The 21,773-nt window shown below is 47.4% G+C and overlaps 1 protein-coding gene, 1 long non-coding RNA gene and 1 pseudogene across 3 annotated transcripts; 2 read left to right on the top strand and 1 right to left on the bottom strand.

Moving 5' to 3' along the window:
* Window positions 1-5,905: 5,905 nt before the first annotated feature.
* LOC105070570 (polyadenylate-binding protein-interacting protein 1 pseudogene) lies at window positions 5,906-7,835 on the top strand (annotated as a pseudogene).
* A 3,550-nt stretch (window positions 7,836-11,385) lies between these two features.
* Window positions 11,386-14,189, bottom strand: LOC141575782 (uncharacterized). The gene is made up of 3 exons (XR_012503595.1): window positions 14,044-14,189; window positions 12,726-12,820; window positions 11,386-12,146 (listed from the first exon to the last, which is right to left on the bottom strand). It is a non-coding gene; the product is annotated as an uncharacterized LOC141575782 (long non-coding RNA).
* A 135-nt stretch (window positions 14,190-14,324) lies between these two features.
* LOC105070531 (DiGeorge syndrome critical region gene 6 like) lies at window positions 14,325-21,611 on the top strand. 2 transcript variants are annotated; one of them, XM_074356116.1, is made up of 5 exons: window positions 14,325-14,502; window positions 14,593-14,795; window positions 19,607-19,707; window positions 20,476-20,616; window positions 21,136-21,611. In XM_074356116.1, exons 1-5 carry the CDS (start codon window positions 14,393-14,395, stop codon window positions 21,217-21,219), a joined length of 639 nt encoding a protein of 212 aa, XP_074212217.1. In that variant the 5' UTR covers window positions 14,325-14,392; the 3' UTR covers window positions 21,220-21,611. The 2 variants fall into 2 exon arrangements, with proteins under 2 accessions (XP_074212217.1, XP_074212218.1); XM_074356117.1 differs by having other exon boundaries at window positions 14,330-14,502; window positions 14,593-14,753.
* Window positions 21,612-21,773: the final 162 nt, after the last annotated feature.

Genomic DNA, 21,773 nt, shown 5'->3' with positions numbered 1-21,773 from the left:
TGAATCCAAAGATGACAAAAGTAAACACAATGCTCTATTTGAGACAAAAATTACAACTTACTTATAATAGAATGGTTCAGGTCCCAGAAAAAAGAATGTACCAAGAACTTCCTCCAAGTCCTCAAACAAGTGATAAGAATATTTCAAGATTACAGAATCAGAGAAAACAATTTTGAGTTACTTTACAACTATCTCCTTTCAATTTCCAGGAATAGTACTGAGTTTGAAAGAGCTATTTCAGCAGCTGGACACTTTTAAGCAAGAATATACTAAGTATCCAAAAGGGACACTGTCTTTGATGCATACTGTCTTTGAAGCAAGCTTGTTCAAAAAATCAAATAATATTTAATTTTCAAGTTTCTTTGTTTTGTTCTATGTTTTATGGTTACTTCATTAGTTAATGCAGTGCCTCAATAATTTTCTACCAGTCAGTTGTTATAATAGCACTACACATTGTTTTATTTTATGAAATTTATGATTTCCTTGGTATTTTGAAAAAAATGCCTATTCTAACAACTTGTATTTGAAATATATTAAATATTTACATTCACTGATCTTTTATTTCATTTTATGAATTCTCTACACTTAAAAAATAAGCAGCTGCAATTAATGGCAGGATTTCTGTGTTACTGAAGGATTTACCACAATGCCAGTGATGCCGTTTTGCTCTGGTGTTGCTGACATTATTCTGCTTTGCTGGATGCTGTGTCCCCAACATGGCCTGACACTTCTCATTAAAATGAGTAGCATGTATTCCATTGGTAATTGAACAAAGGAACAAAGTTTGGGGTACTCTGTCCAAGAAAGAGAGTAAAGCCTATTGTCCAGTAAGTATTGGCCTAACTGACAAAAATGCAACCTAATAATGGAGATGCATTTAAGGCAGTTATAGGAAATCATCTTGAGAAAAAAAAAATAGGGGGAGAAGATAAAGTTGTTTTCTTTCTTTTCTCCTAGCTTTTCCACTGAGATATTTTATTTTCATTGTCTATCTTTTCTTCCTTTTTTGTGTATCTTTGCAATTCCTCTCTACTTTTCCATATATTATCTCCCTTTTTATCACTGAAAATAATACCTTAAACCTATTCATTAAAATCATTTACATCCCACTTACCCTCTAGTCTCCCCAAAATATTTTTGTTTCCTAATACTTATGAAGGGGAAAAACCCACAAAGGGACCAGCAAGACCTCCTAGGCAGGGCCATTGCCTTCCCATTTTTGTGCTTCTGTAAAGCAGCTTGCTTCTAGGAAGATGAAACTTACCCCTAAAATTCCATTTGTTCTCAGTAGCTCACTCCTGATTGGCCCATTTCTAACACCTCATTTGCATATGGTACAAACTTAATCGAAAGCTAAAACCCTATAAAAGCCTGTGTAGACCTACAAATGGGGTCCAGAACTTGGAGTGTTAACTCCTTTGGGCCCGCAGGTGAAATAAACCTGAGTACTCCAACCCTCCAAGTGTTGCTTGGTCTCTCAACTATCCATTGGATATTCTAGAAAAATAACGATATGAAATGGGTTTCTTATTTCTCTCCTCATAATTAAAGCAACTGCCTTCTTTGACCAAAATGGTTGGTGGAAACCTTGTGTGACTAAAATGAGTTAGGTCTTAGCCTCTCTCAACAGAGCAATTTCTGCAGACTTTTCTGACTTTGTCAGCTAGGTAAGCATTTGTAAGTTAGTATGAGGAACAGTGGGACAATGACCAGAAGAGAGTGGCTACGTTATCAGTACACAATGACTAAGTGAGGGTGGGTCAGAATAAGTCTGCTTAGGTATTCTCCGTCTCTTTTGCCACAAAGGATCAACTCAGTTTTGAATTTAGGACAGAAGGGATAAAAATGAGTTAGAATAAAATGGATACAATTTGAAGGGGTTAGATTCTCTGGAGGAAAGAGAGGACAACTTAGATAACTATAGTTAAAATACGGAAAGAGTTTCAAAAGGAGAGCAAAGACATTACATGTACACAACCAGACTTCAGTTACAAACCATACTTTTCAATTAAACAGTTAATTTTAAACTTCAAAGGAAATAGTGACTCAAGTTACAGCAATCTAGAATGTTTCAATGGAAGAACTATTTTAAAGTGGAGTTAAAAATAAAGAGATGGGGATCTGCTTTGACCTCCAGGCTGTATACGTGACTCTTACTATAAATTTCTGCTGGGCTGATGGTAATTTGCCCATGAAGCTGTCATTGGCAAACTCTGGGAAAAAAGCAACTACCAGTGCTTCCTGTCCACTTTCATTTGCTTTATGTTTCTCTTGAAATACACCTAATTTTTATTTTCTGTCATCTCTCACTAAAAGATAAACCACATGAGGGAAAGGGATTTGTTCATCAAAATACGCACCTACCTGGAAGAATAACTATCTACAGCAGGAGCTCAAGGGTTATTTCTTGAAGAATTTAGTGGATAAATTAGCAATGACATGGTGAAGAAAGCTGAGTATCTGGGAGAATAGATTGAGCTGGTCTAACACTTGAATGATAGCAGCTCTAGAAAGAGTAAAAAGAACACATGGAGGAGAAGCAATAATTAATCAAATTGTAGAGTATTTCTCTGAGCTGGAGAAAGGGCCTGCGTATTAACTCTCTTGCTAGATTGATCAAGCTAGATTGATGCATAGAGAAATAGGTGCCAAACTTCAAGACAGAAGTGACAGTTTACTTACAAAGGAAAAGTAATCAAAGTCTGCTGTAATCCACCTGCCCCCACCTGGGCTCTCCCTTCCCCCCAGACCCCTCTCTCGGGCCAGATGCATCTGTCCAACCACTGTGTCCCCTTCTCACCTTGAGACTGACAGGTCCCTCACAGGACTGTGATCCTGCCACTCCCCACACCCCAGGAGGCAGCCCCGCCTTCCCTTGTTGCTGAGCCTAGACACCTGGGGTTTTGGGTGTCACACCCCCACTTTCCTTGTGCCATGGTGACTGTCAGCTCTTCCTCCCAAAATGCCAGGTGGTGTTTTGCAGAAATTGACAACCAATCTAAAATTGATGTGGAAAAGGCAAGGGGCTCAGAAAAGATCAAGGAATCCTGAAAAAGAAGAACAAATTTGGAGGTGTGGAAAGCCAGGTGGAACCCCAGTTGGTATAAAGATACTTTAAGCTGAAGATGCCTGAGATTTAGATGCAGAAAAAGGCCTTCTCGGAGCTCCGCTTATTGGAACACAAGCAGAAGTTTCTGAGGAATGACTACAGCTGTCAGTGACCACGTCAGAGTGGCTTCTATCCCCGGGAGAGAGACCAAGAGTCAACCCACCATAAATCCCTTTGGTGGGATGTTTCAGGGCCCAGAAGAAGAGAAAAAGATCACTCACCCATGTACAGACACAGATTACGTGTGAAGACATAATAACATGGGTACAGGTCCACGTAGACGACAGATTATGCTTCCATCAAGCCATCAGCCACTTCAGCAGCCCCTTCCCAAAGGTGCGCCCGGAGGGGAATTTAGGGTTTAAAAAAATAAGAAAAGCCAAGATACTGACCCTAGACAGTTTAGGTGCACATCAAAGGAATAATTTCAATGAGCCCAGATTATTGAATCTTCCCATACACAGACAAACACTAAAACCCTTAACCTGAAGTGTATGTTTTTCATTATTAGCAATAATATTGTAATGTCTGAATTCTTTTTTTTCAACAAAAACTCTTATATAACCTGGCTCCTCCCTTACCTCTTTGGAACAGTTCCTCAGAGCTACACGAGGAGCTGTTTCCAGGCTACAGTCCTCAGCCACATCCCCAAATAAAACGTAATTCTCAACTTTTAGGTTGTGCTTTTTTTCATTAGACATCTACAAGTGTGAAAGTATCAAATGGGGCCTGGGAGCCCCTTCCCAACACTTCCCAAACATGGTTCATGGAGCACACAAATGGAGAAGTATCGGCATCTGGACCATAATCAGTTTTCACTAACAGTAAGAAGTGAGCTGCACACACCTTTCCAGAGCTACATCTCCCTGAGCCAGCATCCCGGCCCCTATCGTACTTCTGTATTGCCCTGTTCCTTGTGCTCGCATTCCAGAGCTAGTACAAGTCAGAGAAAGAGAGCAGTACTGAGTCATTCACACTTTTTTTTAATTGAAGGATAGTCCGTTTACAATGCTGTGTCAATCTCTGGTGCACAGCATAACAGTTCATTCATACATATACATACATATATTCCTTTGCATATTCTTTTCCTTTCTTACTACAGGATATTGAATATAGCACCCTGTGCTTTACAGTAGAACCTTATTGTTTTTTTGTCTATATAGCAGTTAGTATCTGCAAGTCTCAAACTCCCAATTTATCCCTTTCCACTCCCTTTCCCCGCTTCATTTCTATGAGTTTGTTTTCTACGTCTGTATCTGTTTCTGTTTTGTAAATATGTTCATTTGTCTTTTTAAAAAATGTTCCACATATACGTGACATCATAGGGTATTTTTCTTTCTCTTTCTGGCTTACTTCACTTAAAATTATAGTCTCCAGGTCCGTCCATGTTGCTGCAAGTGGCATTGTTGCATTTTTTTTAATGGCTGAGAAGTATCCCATTGTATGAATACACCACAACTTCTTTAACCAGCCATCTGTTGATGGACATTTAGGCTGTTTCCATATCTTGGCTACTGTAAATAGTGCTGCTATGAACATTGGGGTGCAGGTGTCTTTTCAAATTAAAGTTCCCTCTGGATATATGCCCAGGAGTTGTTCACACTTTTATTGGTGCCTGTAATGCCTGGGCCTGTGTTAGGCAACAGGCAGCCAGAGTCAAATGTTAGATAATTTGTACGATAAAAGGGCAGATAATTTATACGATAAAGTAGACTATTGCTGCTACTTAACATTCTCTTCCCAAGTCTAAGGTGACTCAAAGGTAAATAAGGAAACAATTGAATGCTTTGGGAATGGAAGCAGAGAGCAAAACAGTATCTTTCTGTTGCTGTCTCTTCTTATGGCAAAAATTTTCACTTTAAAGATGAGGAAATTAAAGCCAGAGAGAAGAAAATCTGCATGTAAGGTCCAAAGCAGTGCCTTGAAATCTCTGATACAGCCAGCATGAGACTGGCCCATTACCATCAGCAACTAGAAAAGTGACCAAGTATATGAAGCAAGTGTTTTCAGAAACTGCACATCAGGTAGAAAGCACTGTGATCCTTGAGAAAAGAGATATAAAATGGTCCTGCTTGATGGTTTAAATAGGCCCACAAGTTCCTTGATCATTTCTTCAAGAGGGAGAGCCTAATTCCTCTACCTTTGAGTGTGGGCTGAATTTGGAGTTTTTCATTTAACAAAAAGTCATGTGACATAGCCAGAAACAGAAAGAAAAATGCTATATGATATTGCTTATATGCGAAATCTTAAAAAAAAAAAAAAAGGACACAAATGAACTTAATGACAAAACATTAACAGACTCACAGACATAGAGAACAAACTTATGATTACCAGGGGGTAAGCGGGGTGGGAAGGGATAAATCAGGAGTTCAAAATTTGCACTTCTTGGGGAGTGATGGAAACGTTAGCTATCTTTATTGTGGTGGTGGTTTCACGGGTGCACACATCTATCAAAATTCATCAGATTGTACACTTGAAATATGTGTAGTTTGCTGTACAGGAACCATACCACAGGCAAGGTGTTAAAAACGAAAACTAAAAATTTTAAAGCATGGGGTGTGTGGAACTCTGGAGAACAGGTATAAAGCACAGGCTATTCCTCCTTGCTGTCTCTCGCGGTTCAGACTCTGGGCGGTGCCTGGAGCCACACTCAAGCAAACACACGCAGGGAACCAGGAGGAACTGCCCTCCACCAGCAATAATGTACCAGGCAAAGGAGTAACACTCACCTTAGAGGCAGATCCTCCAGGACCAGACGGTAATGATGATGACTTGGCTGCAACCTCATGAGAGGTCATGAATCAGAACCACCAGCTAACCCCCTCCCAGATACTGAACCCACAGAAACTGTGGGAGAACGTAAGTGTTTCTAAGTTAACAAACTGCATGGTAATTTGTTAAGCGGCATTACATAATTCATACAGGTTTTGTTACGTATAGCAGTGGGTTGTCATAACAAAACCTAAAATGTGGGAGTAGCTTTGGTATCAGGCAGCGGGAGAAAGGGAAAAGAATTTCAGAAGTGTCAGTGAAAGCTTGACTCGGTGTGAACGTTCTATCAATAGAAGTCCATATTTTGAGGAGGCTGTTGGTGAGGACTTAAAGGGTAGAATCAAAAAATCTGACTACAAACTAGAGGAAAGAGGGTCTTTGTTATGTCGTGTCAGAAAGTTTAGTAAAAGTGTTCCTACAGTAATGTGGAAAATTCAAAATGAGCCCAAGCATTGGGTGAACTAGTTAAGATTTCCAGAAAGTCCTGAGTGTCTCCTGGCTGCTTCTTCCTTGCTGCTTAAACTAAATGGCAAAAAGGAGAGAGAGACAGCTAAAAGGACTATTAAACAAAAAGGGGCCAGGACTTGGGCAATTCCCTGTCTCTCCAGATAACATAAAATGCTAAAATTTAGAAACGGACTATAGGCACTTCTCGCTGAGAACCATCCTGTAAGAGAGCCCTCCTGGGAACGAATTGAGTTCACAGGCTGACACGCCACTTCAGAACTCGGGGTCAGCGCTGGCCAAGCCCCGGGTGGCTGTGGCTCCTTATTCATGTCAAAGCTGTCTGTGAATGCCCCGAATTTTACCCTCCAATTTGTTCCTCTAATTATACAGAATCCCATGAGGATGCTTGTGAGGATTATCCCACTCTGTATGAAAATGTTCAGGACTTTTTCAATCATCTTACAAACCATTTCATAGGTTTGGAAACTGAAACTGAATGGTTTGCAGACACTGTGAATGGCTGTGTTACAATAGATGATGTTTTGCAAGAACATGGAGAAGCCATGTATCAACAGGCCATGCCATGTCTATCTCAAATCCTCTTACATGGGACCTAGCAATTGGCAACTTTCAGAGAGTGGCAGTTTCCACTAATTCCTACTTTAAAGATACCAGAATTATTATGAAGTTAAGAAACAAGATGCAAAAAAAATGAAGTGACTTGAAAATGATTCCATGCATTTTTACTCTTATTGGAAGAAATTTATCTTAACCTGGAGATCAAGGGAACAAATGAACCAGGTTATGACAGCAGGTCCTCTTCAGGAGATGCTGGATGCCCTTTTTTCTAACCCTCTGGACAACAACTTAATTTGTGCAGTACTGTTACTGAAGTTGACAGGGTCACCTTGGAAGATACTGGAAGGAAAAAGGAAAGATTGGTATCCAAGAAATTATTTAAAGAATTGAAAGTGTCATCCTAGATGCAAATGGCCACAGAGATGTAAATCAGATGCTCAAGAATCTTGTAGAACTCTGCTCAGGAAACTGGGGTAGAACCCATGCAACCTCAATAGAGAAGCAGCACCTGAAGGTGAGACTATTTTATGAGTGAACCAAAATCCTACACATCTGATGGCATTCTTTTCCCTGCAGTTGATTCAGATTATCAAGGGAAATATTGAGAATTACTTAAAAGAGAAGACTTTTTTTTTCCAGATTAAAAAGAAAATGGAACAGATTTATCAGGGGCTGGTGATCCACACTTGGATGATATTGATGAGATGGACTCAGAGATCAAAGAGACTTATGAAAAGTTTGGTTTGGCATCAGAGCATAAGCAAAAACAGTGAAGATGAAATTCAGCTTATCTGTTTAGCTTATGGTGATTTAACAGAATACAGGAAAGCAAGAAAATGTGTTACTTTTATACCAAGTTAAGGATGTTGAGTTATGTTGCTAATGTACATGATTTTAATTTTGTTTAACTGTATCTCCCAAAATAACCTTTATTACCTCCCCCTGGAAAAAAAAGGATTCTAAACAAAGATAAAATACAGGGCATGGTCAGGGAAACATATGAGAGTGGAAAGTCCTTTGCTAAGACAGCAGAAATATCAAATGTCTTCTGGTACCTCAGAAGACGTTACACAATGCAATCAGACAAAAATCTCATTGTCTGAGATTTGTCCCACTTATATCAAATAAGGAGTTCTAAGTAGCTAGTGAATATTCCTAAAGACTGTAGACTCTCAAGTTTAATTTTAAAAACACATGCAATTTTGATTTTTTTTCAAAATCATACAACTTCAGAATTTTTCATACAACAGAAAAGGCACAAGATAGATCAAAATGTTGAAATATCACTCTTTTGCCCCAGGTTCATACCCCTGCCCCTTCCTTGAATGAAACCCAATTACTCTTAATCTATGTTTTAGGAGGAAGCTGCATTGAGAAAAACACAAAAACTTATTACAACCAACTAGGCCCAAGACTGCAGAAGATTTGACTTCCAGTCGACCTTGAGCCTTATTACATACTCACGGTAATATATTAGCATGATAAGTGACATACCCACCAGCACCATGACAGTTGACAATTGCCACGACAACAACCCAAAACTCCCATACAAGGATTGAAAAGGAGTTGCATCAGTGCCAGGTCCAACCACATCCCTGTTAAGTCATTAATATTCCTCCCACTCTTTCCAATCCCCACCCACCCTATGCAGACCTTTCACTTCGACCCCCCTATATATTTGGTGTCTGCAACCGAGTTGGGTTGAGATGTTTTATTTGCGAGCTAGGTTGCCACTTTGCCAGTCTTTGGCCATTGAATAAAGCTTGTGCTCTTCCAGTCTCAGCATCTGTCTCATCAGTCTCAGCTGTGCGAATCTGATCGGAAAAAGAATCTACCTGGCCTGGGCAAGGGGTCCTGGCCCCGGCTCAACCAATTCAGTAACAACCAGGAGGGAGAAACAAGAGAGTGCTAAGCTGGAAAGGCCTTCCCACCAGACGGAAGCGGGTATGGCTCTCAAGCCCTAGGGCTGGCAGGGAAGTCACAGAGGTTCAAAGATTGGGCTGGGCAGAAACCTGGGGTTGAGACGCAGATGCCTCTGGTGCCAGGTGACCATCACTGGCATGAGAGCCCAATGGCAGGGGAGAGGACTCAGGGCCCCACAGGAGCACACAGAGATAAAGTCCAGCCGGCAGCAGGGGGAGTCCCCTGGCCTCAGTCCGCCCTGCATTAACCGGGAACAGGCCCATGGCACATGGTTTGCCCAGGCCACTGCAGGCCCATGCTCACGGGTCCTGGTTGCCCACCTTCAAGGGAAAAAATTAGAGCAGGAAACAGTGGCGCCAGACTGGCCACCAACCAGGTACGCTGGGATTTCTGGATGATGTAGTCCAAGAATGGGGGCATGCCAAGGATTCTGGGTATGTAGTCCCCGGATGGGGACAGGGCATGCTGAGGATTCTGGGTACTGTAGTCCCAGGCCACACATGGGATTCTGGGTGCTGTGCTCCTGGACCCTTGGAGGCGCTTTAGTCGCCGTCCCTGTTCCCTGTCTGTCACACTGAGAAGCAGGACTCCCCACTCCTCTCTCCTGCGTGCTTTTCCCACGGGGAAGGAAGTCTGTGCAAGGCTGACCCTGTGGCTGTGTGGGCAAGGCCTGGTGGGGTGGGAAGCGCTTACAGGCCTCAGGCCCAGTATTTCTGCTGAGGGAGGGAGACGAGATTCCAAAAGCACTCCAGAGAAAGGCAATGGGGTGTGGCACCGCCGAGGAGCCCAGGTCAGAGTGCCACCCAGGCTCGATGCCTCCTGGCAGGGTGGAGGCGTGCAGCTGGGGCAGGCAGTGCTTGAGTTTTCTAGGCCTGCTGAGTAACTGAAGCCCTTAGTTTGTTGGGGTAGCAGCTTCTCCTCTGGTGGGGCAGAGGTGCCCAATAAACTCTGAGGGTCCATTGACTAGAGGTGGAGTGGACAAGGGCCAGAGCAGTATAAGAGGGAGAGGGCATTTCCGCCCCTGAGACCTCTTGCTCTGAAGCTGTATATTTTGTTGTGGGAGGAGGGGTTGTAACAGAGCAGGACCCTATGGTGCCTTCTGGGGACAGACCCCCTCCCCGACACCCTCTGCTTTCCCTCCGCTCTGAAGTACCCAGATAATAGTATCTGAGGCACATTCCTGAGTTGTTTTACAGATGCCAAAACCCCCACCAAATGGAAGAAATAAACTACTTGATGACCATAAGCATGTAGCTGCCAGATCTACTGGCACCCAAAGAGTGCTAATGTTAACCCCTGTGACACTGCCCTGTTACCTAACCATCAACCAATCAGAATTGTGCACAAGCTGATCACAAATGCTGGGACTCCTCTCCCTCACCTTGCCTTTAAAAATGCTTTGCTGAAACCCCTTGGGGAGTTTGGTCATTTTGAGCATGAGCTGCCCTAGACTCCTTGTTTGGAGCCCTGCAATAAACGTTGCATTTTTCTTCCTCACAGCCCCAATGTCAGTCGACTGGCTTTCCTGTGCACTCACGTGGCCAGCAGACCCAAGTTTGGTCCAGTAACAGGGTCAGTGACTTCACTGGGGTGTTCTGGATGAGGGCTGCGCTCAGGGTTGGGTTGGGTCAGGCTCTCCTTGGGACAGTCAGTCTTCTTCATGTGGGGAGGTTGGGCCTGCCATGAGTCCTAGCAGGGGTTTTTGAGATGTGGATGGGGGGCTAAACTTGGGGCAGTCGTCCAAGGGAGGTTGGGTTGCTTAGGGAATGTGGGCTGCCTTTCCCCAGACCCCACACTGGTAGGACTCCCTTGGTTATTGGGGTGGGGGCAGTAGAGGGGCCAGGCAGTGTTTTTAATGCCCCTGGGGCTGTGGGATAATCACCAAATAACAGTGTAGCCAAGCAGGACCCTGTGGGGCCTTTCTGGGACAGACCCCTCTCCTAAATCCTCTGCTGTAGCTCCTCTCTGAAGATAACAGTATCTCGTGCATATTTCCTGACTTCTTCCAGTGCTAAAAACCACCATCAAATGGAAGAAATTAACTGCTGGGTGATCATGAGTACACAGCCCCCAGACCTTCTGGCACTGAAGGCCAGAGAACTGCACACAGCTGGTCACCCAGGGAGGCTTTAAAATTGCTCAGCTGAAACCCTTCAGGGAGTTCAGGGTTCTGGGTTCATGAGCTGCTGGTTCTCCTTGCTCGACCCAGCAATAAACCTTTCTTAACTTTTAAGCCCCTACTCCTGATCCTAACCCTAACCCCTAACCCCAACCCAGTGTATACTAGCAGGATCTATAATCCCAATCCTCAAACCCTATTCCAAGTCCAAGTGGAGCCCTGAGCCCAGACTCTAGCCACTAGCCCTTAACCCTGAGCCCTTGCCCAAACCTGAGACCTGAAATCAGAAACTGGAAACCATAAACCAGAACCAGAATCCATGACTATGACCGGATACCCAAAACTGGAAGCCATAACCAACACTATTAACAATGAATCATAACCATAGCCAAAAACCTTAACCCAGCCCCAGTTGCAGCACCAGGCCTGCCTCAGCCCTAGCCCTAAGCCTCTAAGCCACTGATACCAACCCCAATCTAATCAAATCACACAAACACATGTTAAGAAAACTGCAGACCAGTATCCTTCCTAAATATACATGCAAGAATCCTCCACAGAATGATAGCAATATGAAACCAAAGGCGCATTAAAAGAATTATGCACTACAAGCGTCTCTTCACCAAAATTCCAGGTTTTTCAACATAGTAAAACCAAGCAATGTAATACACCAGCCACTATGTGACGTAAAAAGACATGGTTATATCAACTGATGCAGAAAAAACTTTACACAAAATCCAGTGATGTTTCATGTTCATAAATATTCAAGAAAGTAAAAGGAAATGTGTTCAATATGATAAAGAGCATTATGCAAAACCCACAGCAAACATCATGCTCAGTGTTGAAGAACTAAAAGATTTACTCCTGAAATCGACAATGCAGGTGGCCAGTGTATGTTAGAGATGCTTGACCTCTCAGGTGAGGGCTCAGGCAGATGTACACACTGTGGAGACAGCACTGGTCACATCACACTGGCAGGTCTTTAGTCTGGTGACAACCTGAGGAGGCAGAGGCCCCAGCAGATCCCCTGGAGGGAAGAGTGAACAGACACTCCTCTCTGGGAGAACAGGGTGCAGGACGCATTAAGTTTCCACAGGTGCATCCCTTTCCTAGCAGTGCTGATCCTTCGAGCTGACCCCACCAAAGTTCTTGCACAAGGTTTCAAAGATGTCTTTTCAAAGATGTTCATCACAGCACTGGCTGAAAGAACAGGGAATTGCAAGAAACACTAATGTTCACGAAGAAGGGATGGGATCCATCAGTTCTGGTCCATGTGGACGAATGAATGCTGCACAGCTGGAGAAGTGGGTGCAGGGTCTCTACATGATGTCAGGGGACCCCTCAGGGTGGAAGCACCTGAACCTACCGTCTGCATCGAGGGTCCCATCTGTATGACCCCGTACGTGTGAAATCAACATAGATGTAAATGAATCTGATTATGAGTGTGTGAGACAGAGACAGAAAGAGACAGAATGAGAGAGACACAGACTGAGAGATGTGCACCAAAACATTCATGACAGTCACCTCTGCAGGTGACATTTGCAAATCTCTTCTTTAGGTGATATTTCAATTTTTTATAATGTGTCTGTATTGCTCTACTAATTCTAAAAGGATTAAAATCATATGTTACATGTGATCCATTCATTATTCATCTATGGTACATTATTCATCTAAAGTACATTATTTTCATTTTTAAAAGATTTGTTACAAGAACAACAGGCATTTATGAGAGTAAAATGATAAATTCTAAAGAATTAAGAATCAAGTAAAGAACAAAACCTTTTGGTGACTGAGTCACAGGCCATCTAAGTTGCAGCACATGGCAGGGTAGGGGCAAGGTTCTCCAGGAGGTCGTGTACATTCTGAATCAGCATCTGATAGAGGCAAGGAAAAAAATACAAGTCTTGTACACTGAAAACTACAATAGCTTGTTGACAGAAATTAAGACCTAAATTCACAGAAAAATATTCCACATTCATGGAACAATGTCAAGGAGGCTAAAACGTCTTAACTACATTTATTGGTGTCTTTTGAATACCAGTTCATTAAAATCTTTGTTTCAAATTTCTTGCATTAATCCCCTGAAGGTTCCAGACCAGTTAAATACACAGCTGATTTCTATATTACATACTCAATATTTACAAATATGATATTTGTTTTGCACGTGTCTACATGGCTTTACTACTTTCAGGACAAAAGTCACATATAAAACTACAGACTACTAAAAACATAACAGTCAGTAGTTGTCTAGAATGTAGTTTACAATATAGAGCTTGCAGAAAACACAGACTATACATAATTCATTTGTTTGAAAACAGAAAGTAGCGTCTCATACCAAACTCTGGCGTAAGGTGCTTAAGCACAGGAAAATAATTTGTGATTCTCCTTTATGCATGTTTATAAGATAAACACCAAACTATTTCACATGTATTCTATCTATATACATATTTTAACAAATTCTGGTTTAAATAACCACACACCAACAATATGTAAATACAAAATGTTATAAAAGATTTAACATACATAAGGGAAAACATGCTTTATGCATTGTAAAGAGTGTTTACAACCTAGCGTAAAGGCAAATGTGGTTTTTGAAAAATGAAATCCATATACAGTTATAGGACAATATTTAGCCAAGCCACCTAACGTAACAAAATTCACAAACATCATTTATTTAATATTATGTCCCCAAACATCCATATATTGCAGATGTCTCTTCAAGTCAATCAGAATAACATCAAGACCTGCAATTTGAAGTGTTAGCAGATAAATGGAACTCATGTTTTCCCTCTGAAAGAATCAGGCTTGACTGTCAGTTAAAAGGCAGGTAAACACAACTATTAAGTAGTTTTTTACAACAGTTTTTTTTTTTACAACAGCTTAAATTTACCAATTTAGGGTAATATGCACATTTTTCCAACTAAGTAGCCACGTACTATTCTGTGATAAAATGACTCAGTTACTTAAAAAAAAAAAAAAGCGTAAGAGGTAAAACAAGCAAACAAAAAACCCTCAGTTTAGCTAGCGAACCACAGAGACACTGAATCCCAGCAACACCCAAGAGGCTGAGATTAACCCTAAAGTCTGGACGACCTACCCTCCATCAGTGGTACCCAACTCAGGGCTGGGCACCTGCGCTCCGGACCACGGTCTAAACTCCAGGGCGGGGCGAGGCCTCAGTCCTCGCCCCCGCGCGGGCCGGGAAGGGCTTCTAAGAAATCTCGCGATCTGGAGGCTGTCGGGTTACGCCTCTGAGGTGGTGTGGGCCCGGTAGCAGGGTAAGGGGCGGTGCCAACGCGGGAGCCTCCTCGGAGGGGCGGAGCTAGTCTCCTACCGGATGACACAGAAGGCGGGGCGCGTTCAGAGCTGTCGTAAAAGGGGGCGGGGCGCCCCGCGCGGAAGACCGGCGTAAGGGGGCGCGCGCCGCTTCCGCGGCGGCGGGCGCCATGGAGCGCTACGCGGGCGCCTTGGAGGAGGCGGTCGACGGGGCCCGGCAGCAGGAGAGGCACTACCAGCTGCTGTCGGCGCTGCAGGGCCTGGTCAAGGAGCTGCCCAGGTGCGCGGCCGCGGGGCGCGCGGGGCGGGGCGGGGGCGGTCGGCCGAGGAGGCCCGGTCCCACCCGGCTCACCTCGCCCTCCGCTCGCAGCTCCTTCCAGCAGCGCCTGTCCTACACCACGCTCAGCGACCTGGCCCTGGCGCTCCTCGACGGCACCGTGTTCGAGATCGTGCAGGGGCTGCTGGAGATCCAGCATCTCACCGAGAAGAGCCTGTACAACCAGCGCCTGCGGCTGCAGAACGAGCACCGAGGTGCGCGGGAGCGGCGGGGCCGCAGAGCTCCTTCCGCGGGAGGTCGGCCTGCTCAGCGGCTCCCGGTCTCGGCGGGCCGAGCCCTTCCCCGGGTACCGCTCGGAAGAAGTCCCTGAAAATGACCAGATCAAGGGCTTGGAGCCTTTGGTGATAAATGGGTCAAGCCCGTTTTACTTTGTCAGTTGCACGGTCTTTTGTTAGCAGGACATCCAGAAACTCCTTGCTCGTGCTTCCCCTGCCCTCACCCCCTTCTAGGAAGGACGGCCCGATGTCTCTGTGCTTGGTCAGCCCAGGGGCAGGTCATCGTGGCGGCGGCTGACCGCTAGCAGTGATGCCCCGCAGTGCTGACAACTGCGCAGCGCCCTTTACGGTCAGTTCCCTCTGCCGCGCGTCAAGTCCCATGCACTGTTCCCTGTGGTACCCTCCGGGACGCGAAGACTTACCTATTTGAGACACGTTTGGCCAAAGCGTCGTGAGTCTTGTCCCCTCCCAGGCGTCCTTACTACGTGTCGGGGTGGGGGAGCCTCTGGAGCCCCGTCCTGTAAGATACGCTCAGCAGCTCTTCCTGCCCCCGCAGATTTCCCACCTTTGTTATTTTATTTTTCCCCAACTTTTTATTTATTAAAAAAAAAGTTCAAACATTTAGGAAAGTTGGAAGTATAGTATGATACCTGCACGTTCCCCATCTACACTCGATAATTGAAGTTATGACACAGATCTTTATGTTGTAAGTAAGTATATGCAACACCGCAGGGCTTCATCGGGGTCTTCAGCTTTCCTCTTGTCCCGGGTTTTCAACAGCAGTACTGTTGATGTTGGTGGCTGGACAGATCTTAATGGTGAGACACTGTTCTGTGCATTGCAGGCTGTTTAACAGCATCCCTGCCTTCTAACTGCTGGATGACAGTGGCACCTTCCCCTAGTGGTGACAACCAAAAATGTCCCCAGGCGTCCTTGGTCCAGGATTGAGAACTAGTGCTCTGGATCCAGAACACGCTCCTTTGTAGCCACAACAATGGATAGAAATTAGTCATTCCAGGGTATGTTCTGATCTTTAGTCCATGGCCACATATTGGAAATTATCTCAAATTTTCTGTTGATTTATAAGGATCCGGTGTGTGGTTTTGCATTGCGGTTGGTCACTTTGGTCTCTCTGCCTCTGGAATAGTCCCCAGCATTTACTGTGGCACTGACTTGTTGAAGAGTCCGGGCCTTCTGCCGTGGGCCGTCCCCACTCTGGGTCTGTTGGATTGCTTCCTCATGCTGACGTTTTGCCTTTCTCCACCCTCCGTGTTTCCTGTAAACTGAGCAGCAGGTGGAGACATGCGTTAAACTTATGTGGCAAAAATTCCTCCTAATGACGTGATAGACATCTGCCCCCGATTGCTGTCTCTATCGGGAATGGGTGTTGGGTTTAGTCAGATCCTTTTTCTGCATCCACTGAGATGATCAAGTGGCTTTTTGGCTACTATGGTGAATTACATTGGCTTTTTAAATTCCTGGGATAAACCCTACTTGGTCATGATGTACTGTCTTTTTTGTCTGTTGGATTTGATTTGCTGAAATCTTGTTAAGAATTTTTACCTCTGTGCTCACGGTGGACATTGGGCTGTCATTCTCTTGTAACATGTTTGTCTGGTTTAGGTAAGCAGGGTAGTGCTTGCTTCACAGAGCTGAGAAGTGTTCTCTTTGGTCTTCCAGATTCTTTAGAATTGCTACTGCTTCCTCCCTAACTGTTTGGGTGGCTGTCCTTGTACACATTTGTATGGAAGAGTAAGATGCATACTCACAGAGCCAAAGTACACAGCTCATTCCTTTTAATGCTCAAACTGGGCTACATTTGGCCAGTGGGAGAACAGCGGGCTGGCCTCTGTGTCCTTCTGATGTGCCCCCATCATTCTTGCAACACTTTCTGGTACAGGAAGGTGTTCAGGTTCGTCTGGCGTTCTTTCCCAGCCTCGGCCCCTCTTCTGTCAGCTGCCCCCAGCTCCCCACACCAGCAGCCTTCCATCAGGACCGGCCTTTCCCTACTGCCACCACAGATCTTTCCCACACCTCCTGCCTGTGATTGAGTCTCTGCCAAATGCATCTGCTCCCATTTTGGTGATCTATGTTTCTCTCCAGAGGTTACTAGTTCAGGGAGCAAATAAAGCACTCAATAATTTTTTTAAAGGGGGGAGGGGGCAAAGAGGAAACAAGCCACCTCTCCACAGAGCCCTGGTTCCTTTCAATGGGGAGTTTTGATAGCTCTCCAGACACTTCGCTGCTTGTCCTTTGGAAGGTTCAGCAGCTTTGCTGTCAGCAGTGACTTTCTGCTTCGTTCTCTGGCTTAGCAGGTGGTGTTCGGCTGGTCGTTGCTGAGGCCGGGCCTCTTCGGCCTGGGAAGTGGGTGCAGCTCTTTTTGCCTCTGGTTGCTCAGCCAGTGGAATCTGGAAGTTGACCTGGGATTTGTGGTGATGTGTGATAAATGGAGTGAAGCTGACATTTCCGTGCATTTGTCTGTTTGCTCACATCCTGCCTCCACGTGGTATAAACATAGCTAGGGAGTGTCTTTCTGTGTCTGTGTTCGTGGAAATGTCTTGAAGGCGGCTCTCAGCTTCAAACTCACTTGGTGTGATAAATGCCATGGTTGAGATGTGCACACAGTGCCAGGAGACAGAGGTTGGCGGAGGCTCTGGGTGCAGCAGGGGCACCTCGGGGGCCCTGCGGAGAAGAGCTGTAACGTGAGGTCTCTGCCTGGGACAGAGTGGGCGCTGTTTTCTTACAGGGGAGACTAGCCATTGACACTTACTAGTCCAGGATTTGGGTTGAATGGCGTTGAGTGTTCTGTTTTGTGGCTGGCTTCTTTCCATCCTGTGCCGCCTTTTCCTCTGCCGAGGCCTGCACAGTTACTGGGGACCGTGGCGCTTTGCTCAGAGGCTGTGTTGGGCCCCTCTCAGAGCAACACAGACTCCCTGGCACACAGCCTCTGCCAGCTCCTCCCATCTGTCGAAAAAATAATCAGTAGTCAACCTAAGAAAGAAATGGAAAATTTTAGTCGAGCCAGCCTGAGAAGTATAACCCAGAGGCAGTTTTTCAGAAAGCTCTGAGGACAGTTCCACGAAGCAAGCACGGAGGCCAGAATGTGTGATTTTGGCAAAGAGGGTGCGTGCAGTCGAGCACTCATCCTGGTTGAAGGTCACTGCTGTTCACGAAGAATAGATTGCTTAGTTAATGGTTTTAGTTTTCTATGTGCGAGGATGCAGGAAACTGGTTCGTAAAATTTTCTCCTGAAAATACCTATCTGAGGGCCAGTTCTGCCAGTTTTCCCAGAGCACAAAGTACCTCATCCCGATCTTCGCCCTGAATTCCCTCCCGGGTGGCTGTAGGTGCATGACTGCAGTGGGCGATGACCGGACTCTTGTAGGACCGGATGGTGGACAACGTTCTTTATCTGCAGTCCCCTTCCTTTCAGGCTTGGTTATGACCAAGGCGTGGGAGGCATTTCATGACCAGTTTGTCCCGGGGCTGCTCATTCCCAGGTCAGGTGAAGACCTGGCTGATAGGCCAGCCGCTCCGTGCGCTGTTCCCAGGCGAGGGCCTGGTCACTGACAGCAGCCAGCGCCTTGGGACCGCCTGTCTTGCTGGCCTGTTAGTCCAGGACACGGCACCCTCCGTGGCTTCTTCCCACGTTCTGAGTCACTATTACAACCACTCATCTTGGAGGACGACAGATTTGGCCAGCTGTTTCAGGTCACCTAGTCATTATTTTTATCAGAGACTCAGCACACACTTGGCCATGCAGGAAACAGTAATCTTGTAAGATAGGCCACATACAAGTACTGTAGTGACATTAATAAGGTCAAAAGGAAGTATTGAAAATAAGAACTTCCATTAGGTGCGGCCCAGCATCTCCCCAGGTCGTCTGACCAGTCTGTTCTGCACCAGTCACTGTCTTTGAGGGAAATGATACCTTGGCATCGTACATAAAGTCCACCAAAGAGTGTACGTATGTGGCGGGTCATCGTGAACCCTTACAGAACTGAGAAAAGAATGTTATCTTCTAAGGAGTTACGTGGCTGGTGCCGGAAGGAAAATTGACCTTTATTGTTGAGCAGGTGTTTCTGCCATTGTCTTAACACATGATTGTAGCCGCACAGTGCACCTTGGAGGGAGGGAGGAGGCCCAGAGTGACAGTAGAGAGGTAGTTTTATGTTTAAATTTTTCTTGTCTTACATTAAATGTGGCTTTTATTTCATCACATCCTTGAGCCTCCCAGGGTCTGTGTGCACCCTACTCCCTCTGGGAGCTGTGGATAGGGTGGTGCAGGGTGGCTCTGCATGCCCCACCCCACCCCCGCCCCCAGTCCACCAGGGACAGCACTGAGAGGGAGCGACACTGCCACACCCCTGGGGGCAGAGGCCGCTCTCTTTGTCCTCCTTTTCCAGGCCTTTGCTTGCTTGGTCTCTTGGACATGCCAGTGGCTGTCCGTGGATGATGGGCAGTTCACACCAGACTCCTAGCCTGTAGCCATCTGAGCCTAGAAAGCCCCAGACCACAGTCTCCCCTCCTCCCATTAGTCTGCCGAGCCTAGGCTGCAGCCTTGGCCCCACCCGTATGCCGGCATGCCTGGTCTCACTCTCCTCTTGTGCCAGCACCTTCCGGAGTGCCCTGGAACCTTGCTGGAGAAAGGCCATACCCTGAGTGAGGGCAGGCCTGAGTGGCCTGGGGGCTGGGTGTCCCGGTGCAGGCCTTCATCACGTCCACACCTTTGCCTGCTGCCCCGTGGTGGGGGGGCAGCAGAGCAGGCGCCAGGGTGGGAGATGTTCGGTGCCCCCCCCACCTACTGATGCTCTGGTCTCCTCCCCTCCCAGTGCTCAGGCAGGCGCTGCGGCAGAAGCACCAGGAGGCCCAGCAGGCCTGCCGGCCCCACAACTTGCCTGTGCTCCAGGCGGCTCAGCAGCGTGAGCTAGAGGTAGGGTGTGGGCGGGGTGGGCACCACCTGTGCTCTGCTGGCGGGGCCAGGTGGAGGGGGCTCAGCCTGGGGAGGGCCACTGCAGGCCTGATGAGCCCTCCTGCTGCTCTTCACTGTGGGGGGCTGGGGTGTGCTCAGGCTGGGTGGAGAGCGTGTGACCCCCTGCTCCCTGCCACCTGCTCTGGAGACTCAGCTCCTTGTGGGCTGGGCCTGCGCAGGGCAGGTATGAGTGGGGGCCGTTGTGCCACGAGGCCTTGGAGATGCACAGGTGATGGTGGGATGAAGGAGCCAGCCCGCAGGGGTCCATTCTGGGAACAACCCACAGGCCCACACGTAAACAAGAAGACACGGCGGGTGGGGGAGCGGGCAGAGACATGTGCCCCAAGCCAGAGTGCAGGGAGGAGGTGCCAAGCTGGGGTCGGCCACAGCTCCAGTGCAGAAGAGACATACTCAAGGCCCAGAGACGGTGGCCAGCCTGATAAGTCAGCAGAGGTGGAGCCGCATCCAGCCGGCTTATGTTGGTCCCGACCCAAGCTGTCAGGGCTGGGCGAGGCCTGGCACAGCAAAGCGGGGACGCTTGGCAGGGGCTGCAGCAGGAAAGGTGTTTGGGAAAGGGCATCTGAACCCATCTGCAGGGTTCTTTGTGGCCAAGAAGGGAGGGCCCTTCATGCAGTAAGGGCAGTATCCATGGTCTTGGAGCTGGAGCCTCTGGGGAGGGGAGAGGGACCAGAGGAGGCTGAGCCCATGAGCTGGCCCTCGCCGTGGCAGGCGGTGGAGCACCGGATCCGTGAAGAGCAGCGCGCAATGGACCAGAAGATCGTCCTGGAGCTGGACCGGAAGGTGGCGGACCAACAGAGCACACTGGAGAAGGCAGGGGTCGCTGGCTTCTATGTGACCACAAACCCCCAGGTCAGTGCTGCGGGCCTGCCCTGGCCCAGCACAGGGGATGCTGGTTCCCAGAGGCCAGATTCCATCTGGGGTTTTAGCTGGTCACTGGGGAGCCCAGGCCCGCGGAGGAGGGAAGCGGGTGGTGAGTTAGTGAGGCTCCCAGAAGGGTTTCTGCCCCGTACTTGGCACAGAGCCACAGGAGGGTAAGCCAGCTGACTGCAGGGCATCGCCCATCTTCCCCAGGTTTGCTGCACCACACAGGGCCCTTGTCTGCAGTTCCCCTGCATACACCTCCACTTACGTCAAGCCAGGGCGACTGCATGCCCTGCCGTGGGTGGAGTCCCGGCTTCTGCCCCTTTCTGGCAAGTGGCAGGCAGGCTTCCCTGGAAGCCAGCCCCGTGGACTCACTGCCTGGTGCTCTCTAGGCCTTGATATGTGCCCTGGGTCCCTGGGGAAAGGAGGCTGCTTCCTGGGGCCTTTGCCATGGCTAAAGGGGACCACGTGTCACTCTAGCCTCACAGTGGCCCCTCTGTACCCCAGGAGCTGACGCTACAGATGAACCTCCTGGAACTCATCCGGAAGCTGCAGCAGAGGGGCTGCCAGGCAGGGAAGGCGGCCCTGTGATCAGGCGGGACTCCTGCCAGTGACCAGCTGCCCACCGCGGCGGAGAAGACAGCCCTGTCTCAGTTGCCAGAGGCAGCGGAAAGCTGAGTGGTGCTCATCTTCCTGAAGTCTGACCCCCACCTTCCCAGCTGCTGCAGGAGGGGCTCCCGTGAGGAGAGGCTGTGTGGGCCTGGGCTGCACCTGCCACCCGCCCACCTCCATCTGGATTTTGTCCAAAGTAGGGTGGTCAGGTAAAAGGAACGGTGGGCCCAACCCTCAGCCGTCTGCCCCAGGCATCCTATTTGCTCTTGTCTCGGCCCCACCCCTGGCAACTACAGCCCCAGAGTGGGAAAGGCTCCCAAGTTGTATGTGACCCCCAAGAAATAAAGAGGGCCCAGTATGGCATGCACGTGGCTTGTGTGACACCTCTGTGGTGCCTGTCGTGAGCAAGGCCCACCCAGGCCTTCGTCTAGGAGCTCCGTGCCTTAGAGAGGAGTTGGCAGAACTTGCCCCACTCCTCATGTTACAGAGGCCCTTCCTGGGGTAAGTTCCAGGGTGCCAGGGCCACCTCCAGT

This window comes from Camelus bactrianus, chromosome 32 (assembly GCF_048773025.1).
Source record: "Camelus bactrianus isolate YW-2024 breed Bactrian camel chromosome 32, ASM4877302v1, whole genome shotgun sequence".
NCBI lineage: Eukaryota > Metazoa > Chordata > Mammalia > Artiodactyla > Camelidae > Camelus > Camelus bactrianus.
Note: the sequence above shows the minus strand (reverse complement) of the source record. Positions and strands in the feature narration are given on the sequence as shown.

Coding starts and splice junctions, on each gene's coding strand:
- LOC105070531 (XM_074356116.1), top strand. CDS start 14,393: ATGGAGCGCTACGCGGGCGCCTTGGAGGAGGCGGTCGACGGGGCCCGG. Junction 19,708..20,475: donor CTCAGCAGCGTGAGCTAGAG/GTAGGGTGTGGG, acceptor TCGCCGTGGCAG/GCGGTGGAGCACCGGATCCG. Junction 20,617..21,135: donor ATGTGACCACAAACCCCCAG/GTCAGTGCTGCG, acceptor TCTGTACCCCAG/GAGCTGACGCTACAGATGAA.